At 41.9% G+C, this 19,560-nt stretch overlaps 1 protein-coding gene across 31 annotated transcripts in view; it reads left to right on the top strand.

Moving 5' to 3' along the window:
* LOC126336460 (uncharacterized) overlaps window positions 1–19,560 on the top strand; it is a 231,731-nt gene that overhangs the window by 106,328 nt on the left and 105,843 nt on the right. For 2 of the 31 annotated variants that reach the window (XM_050000185.1, XM_050000200.1), the window contains exons 1-2: window positions 12,208–12,247; window positions 14,130–14,337. The exons of 28 other annotated variants lie outside the window; for them this stretch is intronic. In XM_050000185.1, the coding sequence (XP_049856142.1) occupies window positions 12,236–12,247; window positions 14,130–14,337 (220 nt within the window). In that variant the 5' untranslated portion in view covers window positions 12,208–12,235. Of the gene's footprint in view, window positions 1–12,207; window positions 12,248–14,129; window positions 14,397–19,560 lie in introns of those variants that run through there. One more of the 31 variants, XM_050000198.1, reaches the window with a different exon arrangement.

The raw sequence follows: 19,560 nt of genomic DNA, 5'->3' as shown, positions 1-19,560 counted from the left end.
GTGTAAAATCAAGCATGACTAAAGACGTTCTAAATATAACTGATCACATATTTTGGAACAAAAAACCTTTTCATTTATTTACATTTTTGTAGCAATGGTCAACAGCCCCGCCGTGACACCGCTCGAAGCATGTCCTTGCGAAGCATGGCCGTCATGTCTGCCGCACGTTGGCCCACCATCTCGAGGCCAGCAGGACAACATGAGACAACAATAAGAAACAAACATATTTTATAGCGGTTGTTAAATATGTTTAATGTACTAAAGTTGTTAATAATTTACGGAACAAAAGAACCTAATCTACTGTACCATGTACCGTGTGTCGAAATTCATAGTGAAACAGCTTCTAAGTTCAACCGTTACAACGTCACAAGCCACAACCTCTTTATCAGTACCGTCCTCATGATAACGCAACAAGCGTCGCCCTACGTATCTGTGGTGACATTCACAATCCATCAAGCCACACCTCATTTTTTGGAACAACAGTGACCATTAAAACGAAACAACTGATCACAATTTAGTATTTTAGCACCCATTAAAATGTCGCCCCCATAGTCAAATGATTGAAATGGCTCTGAGCACTATGGGACGTAACATATGCGGTCATCAGTCCCCTAGAACGTAGAACTACTAAAACCTAACTAACCTAAGGACATCACACAACACCCAGTCATCACGAGGCAGAGAAAATCCCTGACACCGCTGGGAATCGAAACCTGGAACCCGGCCTCAGGAAGCCCCCATAGTCGCCATCTTGACCACGCTGAAATGTGTCCCAACAATGTGAATGTTTTGCACAATGTTCAGAAGTTTTTACCCAAAACGTTCTTCAAAATACGAAACACCCACCCAAAAAACTCCGAAAGTGTGATTGTAGCTGAAACGTTTGTGGGACAAATGTTGTATGGGACAACGGGGGCCATAATACTAGAGGCACCACAACGCCAAGGCCGCGTTATAAGCTAAATCCACTCTCTTAAGGTAGCCAAGTGCCTCGTCATCATAAATAACACATCAGCTGCCTCAAGGTCACATTACGCCTAGCGCGTAACCATGGGCTACATAAGTGAATTTTTTCTTTGAAAGATAAGGAATTGGGAAAGGAGATAAGGAATTTTTATTGCCTCTAATATATATAAAGTTAACGAATTAGGGAAGGAGATAAAGAATTTTTGCTGTCAATAATGCTACATACAGTCACCAGTAATCTTTATTTTACAATTGTTATTGCCTACTTTGGCCCAAATAAAGAGGTATTCGTCAGCATTCAGCCACTCCTTTATTCTTATAAACAAAGTAAACGGCTTGTCTAGAACCACTGTACCATAGGGAACGGTAGCCAGTAGGACTGTACTCCCCGCTATACTCCAAGACTTCCGAGCCAAAATGTTTGCATCAGGAAAAGCTTCAAGGCCACCACAGTCTGCATGCTTACCCTATAATGTGCCACTGACATGTAAATGGCGACACTTTCGAAATACAACACTAATAGGAATGGTAAGACTAGTATCGTCGAATCAAGAAAATGTGAATGATGTATTTCTTAGAAGAGCAAGTGGCTACGCTTCTCATTTATGGAGAATGACAACGGAATTCAGTGAGAGCTAGAGACTTATACGTTGAAAGATATCCTAAAGGTACTCACTCTACATGTCGTACATTTAAATATGTATATGATAATTTACGAACAACTGAGTCTTTAACGCATCGGAAACATATCTGGCAAAGGAAAGTTAGTAACAAGGAAACCGAAATTGGTACTCTTGCCACTGTGGTTCGAGATCCTTCTGTTATTTCGCATCAAATCCCAAGGGAATCTGGTAAAGTAGTGTTGTTCATGTTCTGCATCGCCTTAAACATCATCCTTACCATATCAGTCTCCACCAAGAATTAACTGGTACAGACTCTATAGGTTGCATTGAATTCTGCCGATGGGTTCAACTTCAGAGTCAGAGGGATGGCACTTTTTAATTTATTTTATTTACTAACGAGGCTACATTCACGAGCCATGGAAATGTTAATTTGCATAACATGTATTATTGGGCAACTGAAAATAAATATTGGTTGCGAGAAGTTACACACCAAAAACCGTGGTCGGAGAAAGTATAGTGTGGGACTCACGAGGACAGAAATATAGTCCCCTATTTCATACAAGTAAATCTTAATGGTAGGAAGTGCACCACATTCCTGAAAGAAACATTAGGTCTGCTATTGGGAGAAATACCTATAGCAACAAGGAACAAAATGTGGTATCAATACGATGTCTGTCCGGTACATTTTTCGCTGATGGCTAGAAATGAGTTGTAGAGACATTTCCCAAATCGTTCGATTGGACATGGAGATGTGTCGTCGCTTATTGACGAGAAATGACGCTTCTGGATTTTTCTTCTGTGGATTTGTAAAAGACATTGTTTATAAAGAGATTCCAACTTCACCTGAAGATATGCGAGAGAGAATTGTCAGCACATGTAGTTCGGTAAGTGGTTTGGTCGTAGAAGCACGAAACCATGGCCTGCACGTTCGCCGGATCTTACGTCTCTGGATGTGTTTCTTTGGAGAAAACTGAAAGATATTTGCTATCGTGATTCGCCGACGACGCCTAGAAACATGAGTCAGCGTATTGTCAATGCGTCTACGACAGTTACTTATGGCGATCTACTCGCTGTTGAGAGGAATTTCGTTGCCCGTATTTCTAAATGCCTTGAAGTTGAGGTACATCATTTTGAGCCTTTATTACATTAATGAGGTTATTACAATTACTCACGCAGTGACAGAATGCGTTCCCGTAATTTATGATAAGGTAACGAAAGTAAATATCTCACATTGGTACAACACAAATAGAGTCCACACGCAGCTAATTTTTGTGTTTTAATTTAAAAATCACGTTGTTACCAACTGTGCATCTAAATGGGTGAGGCGTAATATAAGTATTGGAATAACAAAGCGAAACAAACGTTCCAAATCAAACATTCATTTTTATTTATGTGCTTTACGAATATATAATAAACATGGGGCTACCTATTTAAAACAATGCAGTGTCTATGAATTTTACCCACGGCAGAGTCAGCTAGTGGGCATCCATCGCTTCATCAGTTTTCTTCCTTCACGCTCGTACAGAATTGTGTTTATTTCTTCCATTGATGCTAATTTCTTAAGATTTTTGACCCGGTCACAAGCAGTGGACCATTCTGTATATACAGGCTGAGTCACTAACTATTGCCACCTACAATAAGTCCGAACGCATGATAGGAGATGAAAAGCGTGTCGGACAAAAGTTGCAAGGGACAACAGGGCCTTAATATGAGGTTGGTTTCTTGTTGCTAAGTGGGGTCGTTTCAAAGATATGAAGGTCGACTTTGCTTTTTTTTTTTAGATGGGATGCTACAGTTTGGTATTTATTTTCAGACAGCGGCTATCGCAACGAATCCAATAATGTGTAACACTAATGTCTTTGAAGGTCAACGAAGGTCAAAAGGATGGCATGAACTTCCATTTGCAGAAGGTCTTCGAAGTGATGACCATTGGCATCAATGCAGTGCTGCAATCATCTTGTCATGGATTGAGTGGTATTATGGAGTAAATTCAAACACGTTTCCAGAAACTGCCTGGAGCGGCTAGTTCGGCAGCCCAGACGCCGTGGAAATATTACTTCCATCATCACTAACTTTGGCAGCGTTGTGATGATTAAACAATTCGCATTATGAATTTTTCTTTGTGTACCTCAGAAATATATAGGTTATATGATGCAGTGCAACAAATATCTCGTAAAAACACCTTCTTCCTTCTTTTCTCAAATCGTCTTTCACAAGTTCGTTTGCCTTTTGGGAACGTCCGGTTTTTTGATTAGATTTTTCTGTTATAGTAAATACTTAATAGGTTTGCATAGTATGTTTAGTTCAAATGCAAATAAAAAGCAACATTAGCCTAATATTAACATAGATTATATTTTATAGTGTGGAAAATGATCCATTATCTTTGCTCCCCTCATATAATGGTACTCGCTAAGATGAAAAATTACTGAAAAACTTACAAAAGCGACTGGAGCATTTATTTCAGATTGAAATGATAACACGTTTCACGTATGATAGAGTTGGAGATAATATTATAATACTTGACAAAACTCACAGAACAATGTAGACATGTAAATATTTAATTTGAGAGAGCACTGTGTCTTACACTGAGTGAAGGCCTAAGTGATGGAATTAATTACATTCTTCCAGTACCCGGTGTAATTGTTTGTGTGCTCACTGGCTTAGAGTAGTATGTTAGCCAAAATATGTTTCCACCTTTATAAGCTCAGTCATTGTAGATTTGCTACATTATCTGATTTAACCCAAATATGAAATGTCTTTTTAGAATGTTATTTGTTAGCCACTTGTGTCTAGGAATGAAAAATAGTGTTGAGACACATACTTCGGGGAGTACACCCAGGTATGTGTACTCCAGAAGATGTATGCCTCAGAGCTATTATCATTCCAATAAACAGGGTGGTCCACTTATATTGACTGGGCCATTCTGTCATGAAGTGAAACATCTTGTAGTATAATCGGTAAGACAGTGATTAAGGAATCGTCATACAGTGCACCATTTTGATTGCCATCAACAAAATAAGGGCCAATTAGATGTCCACACCACACATTAACCAGCCAGGGTCGCTGATGATCAACTTGCTGTAGCCATTGTGTAATATCCGTTGCCCGAAAGTGCATATTATGGCGGTTTACGTTACCTCTGTTTGTGAATGACGCTTCGTCACTAAATAGAACTCTTGAGAAAAACTGTTTCCTTCTTGTAATTTATTAATGCCCAGTGGCAAAATTTTACGCGATGTTCAAAATCATTGCCATGCAATTCCTGGTGCATAGAAATATGTAAGGGAGAAATGTATGATGATGTAGAATTATCTAAACCGTGGTTTTTGAAATTCCCGATTCCCTCTCAATTTGTGTGCTACTGATGTGCTGATTAGCCTCAACTACAGCTAAAAGACCTATTTGGGCGTCTTCATTTGTTGCAGTTTTTGGTTGTGTCTTCTTCTTTGGCTGAACACTTCCGATTTCATTGAACACATTAACTATCCGAAGGAAGGTATGGACTCTTGGATGCTGTCAGTCAGGATAAATATCAACATACATACCACAAACTTGTTGGGCATTTTCATTACAATAGCCATAAATAAACGCCATATCAACCTTTCCTGCAACTGCTAAAAGTTCCATTTTAGCCAGATTATGTCTTCCGCGTAACTATTATGACTTGACAAGGTATTTTTTTTCCTTTATTGAGTTTTGAGTCTCCCCGGAGTGGGCAGGCTGGCGGCAGCTTAGTACGCAGCTCTTCAGCATACAGAATTTTAAAACATAAGAAGAAAATAATAGACAACAAAAGCAGGCGATAAAAATGTAACTTACTTGTATTGTAAAATGATGGAAAATTGTGGGAATGAAAACATAATACAAATTGTTGTCTATACCAATAAAATACATAGGAAGCAGACAGGTAAAACAGAAGACAGGGAATTTAAAAAAAAAACACGCCGACAGTCTCGTTTCTGTTCGCAAGAGATATAAAAACCACACCCAGATTTCCGTTTGCAACACTTCTGAAAAGATGCACAGCACTTAAGACTCACTTGAAACGCTGCGCTAAAACGTTGACACGAAGATGACACACCACAGCCAAGAGCAGATGGAGGAGCCAGGAAAGATGAGGGGGAAAAGAAAGGGGGGAGGAGAGGAGAAACGAAGTTGGGGGGGGGGGGGACGATAGAGGGACTCATAATAGGGGGCAGGGCAGACACGAGGGGGGAAAGGCAGAGGAGGGGAATGCAAAAGGACTCGGGGGAGAGAAGGGAGGCAGAATAGGCAAGGAAAAAACAGGATGGGTTTACCTATTTACCTATTTACCTATTTAAAATAAATCCTGTTTCTATCAATTTGACCTACGGCAGGGTCATCTAGTGGGCCATCCATAGCCCCACCTGTTTTCCCCTGTCAAACTCGAACAGATTTGATCTTTTCATTCTTTCCTTTGATGCTAATTTCCCAAGATGTTTTGCAGGGTCACTATCAGTGGACCACCCTGTTTATAGAAATGAGCTCTGAGGCTCACATCTTCTGGAGTACACATACCTCTGTGTACTCCCCAAAGTATGTGCATCGGCGCTATTTTCAATCCTAGATACATGTGGCTAATAAATAACATGTTAAAGAGACATTTCACATTTACGTTAAATCAGATAATGTAGCAAATCTACAATGACTAAGCTTACAAAGGTGGAAACATATTTTGGCTAACATACTACTCTAAGCCGGTGACCACAGAAACAGATAGGCAGTCTGAACTACACCAGGTACTGGAAGAATGTAATTAATTCCATCACTTAGGCCTACACTCAGTGTAAGACAGAGTACGCTCAGGCGTGTGTGTGTGTGTTGTTCTTAGCATAAGTTAGTTTAAGTAGTGTGTGTGTCTAGGGAGCGATGACCTTAGCAGTTTGGTCCCTTAGGAAATCACACATATTTGAAATTTGTTTTTCGTTGCGTGTTACCAGATTCTCCTGCGCCCGCTCAAGCGTGCACACATCCTAACTACTACTAAGTTAAGAGTTAACTGTAAAAACACAAACACGAAGGTAAACGTGTTCTGGTAATGATTCCACGCCGCGCAGCAGAACTCCAAAAGAGGACGAACAAGAATAGTGTAGGCAGTCCCTTTAGCATACCAATTGCATTTTCTTAGTATTCTGTCAATAAAACGCAGTCTTTGGTTCGCCTTTCCAAACAACCTATTCTGTGTGTTATTGCCAATTCAAGTTGTTCGCAACTGTAATTTAATAGGCACTTAGTTAAATTTACGGCCTTCATATTTGACTGATTTATCGTGTAGTCGCATGTACACTTTACATTTGCTTAGCGTGAGATTACATCACTTAAACACAAAAACACGCATGGAATTTAAGAACAACATTACCAAAAAAAAGAAAATCACGGAAAAATCTACATGTGCTACAAGCTGCTGTGCTGCTGCGTCTCAGACAGCACTTGAGAACTGACTCCTAAATAAATTAGAGCAATAATAAAAGGCATTATCAAAAGCAAAAGGAGTACACAAAATCAGCAGTAAGACAGGTGAATGGAAAACACATTTTCCTGGAGGATTCCGGAATAAATGCAATGTTAGGGTAACCCCAAACGTGACCTTACTCAAGCGCATTCTAGAGTATGGCTGCTTTTATTTTGTATATTTATCAACCAGTCGTGCCATCTGACGTAGAGGGAAGTCAGAGGCGTGTTGCTTCTGTCCTATCGGCTCACCAAAGGGTGTACGGAAGTGTATCAAAGATTCTATGGAGCGCAAATGTGTAAAGTTAGTCGCTGTTCTTACAACAAACTACTTGCAAGAACATTAACAGAAAAGGTATTGTAAGTAGATTTGAGGAACTTCTAGCGCTTTCATTGTACATCTCGCGTGCTTCTCTTCAGAATATGCAGTATTAAGAGAGTCAGGGGCATGTAGGATGGTATACAAAGGTAATTTGTTCGCCCGGTTGGCCATGTGGTCTAACGCACGGCTTTCCGGGCGGGAAAGAGCGACGGTCCCAGTCACGAATCCGTCCGACGGACTTGCGTCGAGGTCCGGTGAGCCAGCCGTCTGTGGGTGGTATTTAGGTTTTTTTCCATCTGACTCGGCAAATGCTTTCTGGTTCCCCTTATTTGTTTGTCGAGCGTTTTGGAAACAAGTAATTATTCGAAAAGACACATTTTTCTAGGATACCTTCGTAGGAAATGGAGCATCCGGAAGATTGTGATGATGTACTCTGAGGCTACAAAACTCATGGTGTACCTCCTAATATCGTATCGGACCTCCCATTGCCCGCCAAATTGTAGCAGCTCGAAGCGGCATGGTCTCAACAAGTTGTGAGCCTAAAGACGGAAGACAGACACAATCGGGCGTACCCTGGAAGTGGTGAAAGATTTCACTGGCTAATCCTTCTAACACCAGATCAAGTTAAAGTCCAAAACCAAATTAACATCAAGATGCAACGGCTTTTATCAAGACCACTCCTTGTGACGATCTCGATAAATATTGAGGGATTCTCTAGTCATAAGAGTGTTTTATTAGCAGATATGTGCTATAAGCATAAATACGACGTATTGTTGGTGCAAGAAACACACCGTGGAGCCACCAGCCACAGACCTAAAATAGCAGCAATGGATTTGGCCATTCAAAGACCTCACGACATGTATGGGGGTGCGATTTTCATCAGACCCGGGCTCAACGTAACATCAGTCGCAATGACAGAAGTAAATAACATTGAAGTACTTACCATTCGCACCCAGAAGTTCTCTGTGACGTCTGTGTGCAAACCACCAGATGTGGACTTGGTTTTCCATGAACCAAACAATTTTACATATGACCATATTAACTTTGTCATGGGCGATTTCAACTGCCATGGTGAAGCATGGGGATATAATGAGACTGATGAGAATGGTGTACAGCTTGAATCCTGGGCTGACACTAATGACCTACAACTCATTCATCACCCAAAACAGCCGGCATCGTTCAACAGCAGAAGACGGAGAAGGGGATATAATCCTGACAACATCTTTGTGAGTAGGAAGTTGGCAGCACAGTGCATGAAGCTTGTAGAAGAACCTATCCCAAGTACACAACACAGACCCGTCATTTGTGTTGTGAATGCCATGGTTAGACCAGAGGAGGTGCCTTTCTGAAGACGGTTTAATTTAAAAAAAAAAGCAGACTGGAAGAAATTTAAAGTGCAATTGGACGAAGAGATTGAGAATCCCTCCTCGACCAGATGAGTATTGTAGATTTATCCATCTTTTGAAAGAGATCTCAAGGAAAAACATCCCAAGAGGTTGCCGTACCCAGTACATCCAGGGTCTGACCGCCAGCAGCAATGTCTTACGTGACAAGTACCAAAAGCTATTCACTCCGGACCCCTTCAGCGAAGATACGATGGAGGCTGGGGAGAAACTAATGCAGGCTATTTCTGAGGGTAAGAGATCACGGCGGTGCAAACTAGTCGAGAATCTTGACATGAAAGAAAACAGCGGACGTGCATAGAAATTACTGAAAAACTTAAGTGGGGACCCAACTGACCACCAGCAGAAGAACAATGGGGTAACAGCAAATCAGATTGCTAGCCAACGTCTGAAGAATGGGAAAACCAAAGGGAAAAGAGAAAGGGAAAAAGTTACACCCCAAGAACAGAAAGATTACCTTATTTAAAGAGCTCAATATTCCAAAATTATGGCGGCAGGCGAGAGTGGTGGCTCTACTAAAACCTGGCAGGGAGATAAAGGACCCCGAAAGTTACAGACCAGTGTCACTTCTATGCCATCTCTATAAGATACTGGAGCGGATGACTCTCAACCGGGTGGCAGAAACTATAGATGGAAAGCTCATAAAGGAACAAGCCGGTTTCAGATCAGGGAGATCTTGTTGTGGGCAAATACTTAATCTGACGCAACATATAGAAGACGGATTTAAAAAAATTAATAACTGGAGCAGCTTTCAAAGATGTTACTGCTGCATACGACTCGGTAAAACACAGAAAGCTGTTGCACACATTATACAACCTCACAGGGGACTGCAGGTTGACGATGTTTATTGGTATTCTTCTACAGAATCGATGATTTTATGTCTCCATAAATGGTAGGAACAGTAGATGGCGACTGCAGAAGAATGGCTTACCACAAGGAAGTGTACTTTCTCCCATCCTTTACAATGTGTTCACTAATGACCAACCTATACCTCAAGATGCAAGACTGTTCTTATATGTTGATGACACAGCTGTGGTGGTCCAGGGGTCCAAATTTGATGCAACATCTGGAAATCTCTCTAAAGCGCTTGAAGAACTGGCTCAATACTACGACGCCAATCACCTCAAGCCAAACCCTGACAAAACCCAAATATGTGCTTTCCATCTGCGCAGTAGAGATACTGGAGTTGAGCTCGACGTTACATGGCAAGGTAAGAAGCTAAAGCACTGTCCAGCACCTGAATACCTTGGGGTTGTACTTGATAGAACGCTTTCCTTCAAGCAGCATTGCCAAAACACCAAGGCTAAAGTCTGCTCCAGGAATAACATCATCTCCAGGCTGACAAACTATGAATGGCTAGCTCAACCATCAGTACTGAGAACATCAGCACTTGCTCTGTGTGTTTCTGCAGCAGACTATGCAGCGCCAGTATGGGAAGCATCTGCACATGCTAAACAGGTTGATGTAAGTGTAAATGAGACAATGCGAACTGTTACAGGCTGTCTCAGACCCACACCAACAGGCAATTTGTACCTACTTGCTGGAATTGCCCCAACCAAGATCAGAAGGCAGGTTGCACCAGACACTGAGAGAACAAAGAAAGAAACAGATTCTCGACACCCACTGAGTGGACAAGTCACTCAGGCTCGGAGGCTTAAGTCTAGAAATGGATATATTGCAAGAACCAAGATCCTTGACGACTCACAGGAAAATAGAGTCCCTAAATGGGAGAATGAACAAACTGCACTGCAAATAACACCAAAAGAGAAAATGGCACCTGGAAACAAACTTCCTTATACAGTGTAGAGAACACTAAATAGGCTGAGGGCTGGTGAACCCAGATGCAAAACTAACCTGTGCAAGTGGGGACTGTTGACTAACGATGACGACGCTCTTTGCGGATGCGGAGAAGTACAAGACGAGGCACATCTGCTCAAGTGCCGACTACTGCCGGAGCCCTGCAGTTTTAGTGACCTGCTAGAAGCCAACGACAATGCCGTAGCGGTCGCTAACTATTGGAAAAATAAAATTTGATCTACACACGGAAAAGTGAAGTAAGTAACAAGTCGTTGAAACTACCCTGTCGTTGAAATTACCCTGTAGAAATATTAAACCATGCTGTCTCTGCAGTCATCCTTAGTTACGGAAGTGTTGCCAGTGAAGGATTTTGTGAACGCACTGTCTTCTCAATTATGTCTCATAAATGTTCGACGGGATTCATTTCATGCTATCTGATTAACCAATCGCTCGATCTGTCAATAACGTTCTTCAAACCAATCGGTAACAACTGGGGTTCGGTGACATGGAGCATTGTCATCCACAAAAGTACCATTTTTGTTTGCGAACATGTAGTCGATAAATGGCTGAAAATGGTCTCCAAGTACCCAAACACCTAGAGGATCCAGTATATTCCGTGAAAAAACACATCCCAAGCCATTATGGAGCCACCACCAACTTGCACAGCTTCTTGTTGACAACCTGGATCGATCGGTCTGTGCCACACTCGAACCCTACGATCAGCTCCTACCAACTGAAACCGGGACTCATCCGACCAGGCCACAGCTTTCAAATCCCTAACATCCAAGTGATGTGTACACGAGTAAGGGAGAGGAGCTCTAGGTCATGTCGTGCTGTTAGTAAAGGCACTTGAATCAGTCGTCTGCTGCTTAACGCAAAATTTCGCCACACTGCCTCTACTGATACGTTCGTCGTACGTCCCACATTGATTTCTGCAGTTATTTCGCGCAGTCTTGCTTGTCCGTTAGCACTGGCAACTCTACGCAAACGCTGCTGCTCCCAGTCTTTAAATGACGGATGTCGGCAACTGTATTGTCTGCGGTGAGAGGTAGTTCCTGAAATTTGGAATTCACGGTACACTCTTGACACTGTGAATCACGGAAACCTGAATTTCCTAATCGTTTCCGAAGTGGAATGCCCCATGCGGCCAGCTCCAGCTACCCTTCGTCATAAAATTCTGTTAAATCTCGTCGTGCGGCCATAATCACATCGGAAGCTTTTTCACATGAATCACCTGAGTATAAAAGACAGCTCCCTCAATGCACTGCCCTTTTATACCTTGTGTACGCGGCACAGCGTTTTTGTATCATGTGTACACTGCCTCCATCTGTGTATGTGCATATCACAAAGATTTCGTCACCGCAGTGTAGAGCAATACGTACTTAATAAATACCGAATAACTTGTGAAACTTACATGTCCTATGGCTTTTAATGAGGTCCATTTGATTTTACGTTTTCCGGCGTCGAATGGGTGGTCGCTTGGAATAGCCACTATCATGTTAGGCTAATTTCATTACAGCTGTGAGAAAGCACGTCTCACTTCGCTGGGTTCCAGTTGGTGGGGGAAGTGGGCGGTGTATATAAGCCGCAGAGAAACCTCACACCAGCATCAGTCATTGCCTGCTCCACCTGTACCACCTTCAGCAGCAGCAATGAGGATCCTGGTGAGTGGTTTCTCAATAGAAAGTTCTGCTTCTGAAATTGGTCCGACTTACAGTAATTACGTTCATGTAGTTGCTGTGAAAGAATAATATTTATAAGTACAATTAGTAGAAAAGGGTATGATCCCTTAGTTCATGAATTTAACAACTTTAGTGAAACGTTATACTTGAGGAGCAAGGGAAGGGAGCATTGAGGTGGTGTATCAAAACGTGAACCGCTTGACAAACTGTATTTCCTTACTATAACGGCGTATTGATGTAACAGCCTACCGAGGTTCATTATTTGCATATAACTGTCATTGAAATATACCAAAGCCGATATTCAGAGTTTCATTTACACGTTTATTGAGTGTATTTTTCAGTCTTGTGCTATGATGCTGAGCGAATAAGTTTTACGTCTACAGCATACTTTCTAATAAAAAAAAAAAAAAAAGGGCAGCATACAGATTTCCTCACACTGGCACCAAACGTTGCGCCCACTAACAAACAACAACATTTCGTTCAGTCTGGTTTCGTTCGTAGCGTGTAAATGCTCATAGCAATATGCTACTTCTACGATGCACATACAGTCGGTTTTAACAACATTTATTGAGCGTAATTAAAATGAATACTACGTCAAGGGTTAATGCTTCCGAACGGGCCCGAAAAAAATGTTATTCTATTAAGGAAAAGCAGTTTACAGTGCACGCTTGCATTAAGTGCTCGGACTGCGCTCAATGTGTAGGCAACACAGTTGACGTTTGCGCTGGATTACATTTCGCAGTGCACGTTCTGCACCTGCTGTTTACTCCTGTTATGAAAGTTTTTCTTGTCCTCCATTATTAAAGTCTACTGTGAAATTTCTACATTAAATATTGTTGACATCAACCACGTCCGCTTGTTTTCCTGCGTGGTAAGCTGCTTGCATCCCAGGCAGCGGGACCGGGTTCGATTCCCAGCCGGGACTGGGTGTGTGTTGTCCTCATCATTTCATCCTCACCATCGGCAAACAAATTGCCCATTGTGGCGCCGACTGAAATAAGACTTGCACTTAGCTGCCGAACCTGAACTGGGCCTCTGGGCCAAAAATGACATACGATCATTTCAACATCAACCACAAGAACAGAGCAAGGTTCATTCACTTTGTTTCTGTTTCACAGTTATAGAGCACCTTTATTATTTCCATGGGACACAAGTTACTTTCTACTTGGTATTTTCTTGAGTCCTTTTATCATATCCAACTACACAAACTTGTAGTCTTTATAGTACATTTTGCAAGCCTTTCTATTCTAAGAAGTAAGTGAAACTATTATGCATTGAATGAGTCATATAAAATGAAACATCGCATCGCACAAGGAAACAGAACAGAGAAAATTCACAAGAATTGCAGGGACCTTCGTGGTGAGCCACTTTCCTATGTGTTAGACGGTGTTCGTAGTGTATAAACGAAAGGTAAATCCATTTTTATGGGAAGCTTTCATTTTACCTGCACAGAATGAATAACTCAGTACTGAAGTATTATTTATCTAATAATATATATTAAACCGTTGTTATAAACACGTTTTCACACACAAATTTATCTGCAAGCGTTTGTACTAAGAATATCGAAAATGGCAGTTACGGCAATGTGAATGTTCGTGCCGAACAGACCTTTATAGAGCGTTGTTTGACGTGAGTTATACTTCATTCACATTTAGAGATGTAGTTCTCGCAACGTGTTGCACAGGACGATATTATTGCACAAAAACAGTTCCTATTATTAAGAAGTATTACTCAACAGGATGATGAGTGCTGTCAATGTGCAAGTAATTATCCACTAAATCTCAAAGTGCCTCTCACAGAAAATATAGCTCTCATTCATTGGAGGCTGGACTTTGCTGCTGATAACCTTCACTTTCATTTTCAGGTGTGCGTGTTACTCTTTGGACTGGCTCTGGCCGAGGAGAAGCAGGTGGAGAAACGGGGAGTGGTAGGTTCCCTGGGTAGCTATGGCGGAGGCGGATATATCGACCACGGAATCGGAGCCAGCAGCTACAGCAGTGGCGGCAGCAGCGGTGGTTATGGGGGCGGCTATGGGGGCGGCTTTGGTGGTGGTTATGGAGGCGGCTATGGAGGTGGCATCAGCTCTGCAGTTGGAGGAGCTCAAGTGACCAACATCGCCATCACCAAGCAGGTCCCCGTCCCGTACCCAGTACCAGTGCAGCGTACTGTCCCAGTACCAGTCAGGGTTCCTGTCACGGTGCCAGTCAACAGGCCGGTACCGGTGCCCGTCCCACAGCCGTACCCTGTCCCCGTGCAGAGGCCAGTCCCAGTACCCGTGAGCGTCCCTAGCCCAGTCCCCGTACCAGTACCACAGCCAGTCGTCGTCAACCAGCCGGTACCTGTCGTCGTGGGAGGAGGAGCTGGTGTCGGCGGAGGGCTCAGAGGCGGCTACGGCGGCGGCATTGGTGGAGGCTATGGAGGAGGCTACGGAGGAGCCATCGGCGGTGGTTACAGCGGTGGCTACTCCGGAGGCATTGCTGGAGGCTATGGGGGCTACGGGAAATACGGCCACTAACATCAGCTGATGAACCCAACACCTTAGACGAAACATGCCACCAGAGATTCATTGTACATTTCTTACAATGTTTTGCAACAACAGCAGCAAATAAAATGCATTTCTGAGATACATATCTCGTTAATTATTAGCACCAATAAAAATGATCCCAGGTTTATACTAGGTATTTTGTTCAGTGTTAATCATCATTTGCTGTCGTAATGTCCGTGGTCAGTGCAGGACATTTGTTTTGTCTTTCATAATCCGAGTCCTATTTTCTCTCAGTGTTAACTGAGAGCATTTTGACACGAGAATACAAAATTCTAGTTTGTAACCTAGAAGGGTTGAATGAAAAGGAGTGCTTCCACCACCGTTAATTTGTATTGGATGGGAATATTTTGATAAATCAAATGCAGAAATAATCATGTGAACTTTGATTACCAATCTTCACTTTTCCATATACTCACCACTCAATTGGATACATTTGTGCCAACGATGAACAAGTTTTCTGAAGCTGTCATGAAAGGACTTGACACTCTGTTTCAGCTCCTAGTCGCACACTTCTCTCAATGTCTTCATCAGAAGCATAGTTATGTCCCGCTGGTCGTTTCTCATTATCGGGAACAGATGGAAATCAGATGGTGCTAAATCTGGGCAGTATCGAGGATGCCGTGTACTTTCATTTCAGGAGTCAGCATGTGGAGTACCCATCGCGCACAGATCTTTCGACAGCCAAGCAAAGCAATAATGTGACGCACACGTTCTTGTGAAATGCCGATTGTGCATGTAATTTCTCTCTGAGTAATACAAGGAGCGTCCTGAATCAATCTGTCAACATTTTACTTGTTGAACTTTGTGGTTTCTGTCAAACGACTTCCAGCTCTTTGCTTGTCATGCAGGTCAGGTGTTGCCGCCTCAACAACTTACTCGCCCAATGATGCACAGTACTCACATCAACACAATCACCACAAACGGCTTTCATTCTCTGAAGGATCTCTACCTGCCGGTGTGGCCGTGCGGTTCTATTCGCTTCAGTCTGGAGCAGCGTGACTGCTACGGTCGCAGGTTCGAATCCTGCCTCGGGAATGGATGTGTGTGATGTCTTTAGGTTGGTTAGGTTTAATTAGTTCTACGTTCTAGGGGACAGATGACCTCAGAAGTTGAGTCGCATAGTGCTCACATCCATTTTTGTGTCAATCTCAAAAACAAGTGCAGCAACTTGTCAGTATTGGTGCTATCAAAATAAAATTTGACTGTCCTATACCATAACATCACCTGGATTTCGCACAAGCAATATAACTTCATGAACGTGTTAAGTACTCAAATACAGGTAAGTGTTGGAAGGATCTTTCATAATACTTCATAACCATTCAGTCACAGACCCTAAGATAATAATGTTACCATGTCAGAGTATCTAGAAATAGGGATTATTCATGTAATTAACTATATTATGCCACTCTCCGTTTTGGAGGTTTATCTGTGTATCTCACTCTTATTTACACTGACCTAAGATCTTAGTATATCTAGATAAATAACATGAAAAAATTATAGAGGATAAGAGCAAACATGTAGCAGATTTCTAAATGTATGAATTGCAATAATGCTGTAAAGAATCACGAGGAAACAGAATTACGAGGTAGAAGAGCAAGAAATTGTCCACAGGAAGTTTCAATCGGAATTTGTTGGTATGTATCTGCAAACACCTGTAACGCCTTAAGATACCAATCAAATGGTTCAAATAGATGTAAGCACTATGGGACGTAACATCTGAGGTCATCAGTCCTCTACACTTAGACCTGCTTAAACGTAACTAACTTAAGGACAACACACACATCCATGCCCGCGGCAGGATTCGAAACTGCGACCGTAGCAGCAGCGCAGTTCCGGACTCAAGCGCCTAGAACCGCTTGGCAACAGCGACCGGCAAGATAACAATCGTTAACTCGTAGGCCGACACAATAAATAACGAAGTAAAAGGGATGATATACAGTGTTGTTTTAATTAAACTTTCGTTTATTGAGTCAGTCTAGACGGAAAACTACTTACCGTATGGTTACCTAATTGTATAGAAACGATGCTCGGATGCGTTGCTCGTGGTGTTAGTGTCACGACCTGCCGTTAGAGACCGGTACAGGCAAGGCGAGGTGTGGCTGAGGCACAAGCATCCGTGCGCATTACTGTCGCAGACAGTCAACATGGGTCTCGACAACGAGAGCAGACCTTTACGCATAAAGCTGTTGTACGAAAGCAACAGATATGGCACTGGTGCTCTTCGCGAGCACCTTCGCTTTAAAGGAACACAGAGAGGTACTCTTTCAGCACTGCGCTTGAAGAGAATGATACAGATGTTGGAATTAACTGGTGATTTGGAAATTACTCCTGGGGGAGACCGACGGCCGATTGCGCTAGAAACTGCTGAATAACTTACTGTTTCCACAGCCTAAAAATGCTTGACGCAATTTGTGATTTTCAAGTAGTGTATGAGTTTTGTCACAACAACTGAGGATTCCAGCCTACCTCAGATGTTTCGGGCAGCACTAGAGACACCTCTAGTGCACTTTAAGGCTGTCGTGGATGAAGATGGTGCTCACACTGGGCGACATTAGTAACTAGAACGTAGACATATTACGCAGTTAACAAAATATACTGTCAAGTGAAAGTTAAAATGTGTTTGAGTAGTTCGTTCATTATGTCTCTTCGGCATGTTTCCACAAATGTTTCCACAAATTTTCTCTGTCCCACGATCACTCGTTTCTCTTACGTGTCCTCTCAGGTACGTGTCCACCCTGTACTAGCTCATGTGCTAATTGGTTGCTACAGAATAATGGTATAGTCTGCAGCGATACAGTGCAATACATGCATTAGCTGTTAACACTGTTGGTAGTTATTTAATCCATGAGAAAGGAATCAGGGGTAAAGTTCGCAACAGCTGAAAGCATTAAGTCTTTCCGTTCAGACTTAGGTTATTTTCAAGCGACACATCTTAAAAAGGTTTTGTGTATCAAGACAATTTGTGTTTCAAGACAATTTAACGATGCACGTTACCAGTTGCTAGCTTGAAATTGTTAGTGACCAAAAAACCAAAAGAACAGCAGTTACAGATCATCCGAATATCCCAACCGATTTTCACTTTTGCAATAGCATATTCGTATGTCGTATTAGTACATCATCCTCTATCATGCCTGTGGACCATACAATTTTAATGGCACGACAAGTTCTATATGGTCTGGGACTCGAATTTGCTATATACTTAAAATTTATACTTTTAGTTATGCTTCTCATATTAGTAACTGGTATCTAAACGTCGTACGCCCTATTATAGGGTATATTGTGAATCTTCTCAAATTAAATCGCATTAAATGGAACCCTACTAATCGAAAATGTCGTCACAGAAACCATTCGCCGTCTTCAGTTTTAAATGATTACTGTTAACGCTTAAAGAAGAATTTTCTCATGAAGTAATTACTACTCACTTTGCAAAAATATCTTCAGGTATTAGTGAGTGAATTTTTATGCTTCACAAAGTATTATTTCTTGTTCGCTGAATATACACTACTGGCCAAGCGTAATAACTTTAATTAACACGTGTAAAATCAAGCATGAGTAAAGACGTTCTAAATATATATTTTGGAACAAAAAACCTTTTCATTTGTTTGCATTTTTGTAGCAATAGTCAACAGCGCCGCCGTGACACCGTTCGAAGCATCGTCTTGCGAGGCCAGCAGGACAACACGAGACAACAATAAGAAACAATCAAATTTTGCAGTGTTTGTAAAATATTTTTAATGTACTAAAGTTGTTAATAATTTAAGGAAAAAAAGAACCTAATCTACTGTACAGTTTGTCAAACAAAATTCATAGTGAAACAGCTTCTAAGTTCAACCATTACAACGTCACAAGCCACAACCACTTTATTAGTGAAGTCATCATAATCCCGCAACAAGCCTCGCCCGCCATATCTATGGTGACATTCAAAATCCAACGAGCCACACCTCATTTTTTGGAACAACAGTGGCCATTAAAACGAAACGACTGATCACAATTTAGTATTCTAGCACCCATTAACATGTCGCCCCCATTAGTCAGTTGGTTCAAATGGCTCTGAGCACTATGGGACTTAACATCTATGGGCATCAGTCCCCTAGAACTTAGAACTACTTAAACCTAACTAACCTAAGGACATCACACAACACCCAGTCACCACGAGGTAGAGAAAATCCCTGACCCCGCCGGGAATCGAACCGGGGAACCCGGGCGTGGACACCCCTTATAGTATCCCAACAATGTGAATGTTTTGCACAATGTTCAGAAGTTTTTACCCTAAACGTTCTCTAAAATATGAAACACCCGCCCACATAACTCCGAAAATGTGATTGTAGCTGTAAAGTTTGTGGGACTAATTTTGCATGGGACAATGGGGGCCATAATACCAGAGGCACCACAATGCCAAATCCGTGCCATAAGCTAAATCCACTCTCTTTAGGTAGCCAAGTGCCTCATGATCAGACAAAACAGCTGCCTCAAGGTCACACTACGCCTGGCGCGTAACCATAAGTTAAAAGCGTACATAAGTGAATGTTTTTTTTTAAGATAAGGAATTAGGAAATGAGATAAGGAATTTTTGTTGTCTGTAATATATATATAAAGTTAAGGAATTAGGAAATGAGATAAAGAATTTTTACTGTCAATAATACAACATACAGTCATCAGCAATCTTTATTTTACAATTGTTATTGCGTACTTTGGCTCAAATAAAGAGGTATTCGTCAGCATTCAGCCACTTATTTCTTCTCGTAAACAA

This window comes from Schistocerca gregaria, chromosome 2 (assembly GCF_023897955.1).
Source record: "Schistocerca gregaria isolate iqSchGreg1 chromosome 2, iqSchGreg1.2, whole genome shotgun sequence".
NCBI lineage: Eukaryota > Metazoa > Arthropoda > Insecta > Orthoptera > Acrididae > Schistocerca > Schistocerca gregaria.
Note: the sequence above shows the minus strand (reverse complement) of the source record. Positions and strands in the feature narration are given on the sequence as shown.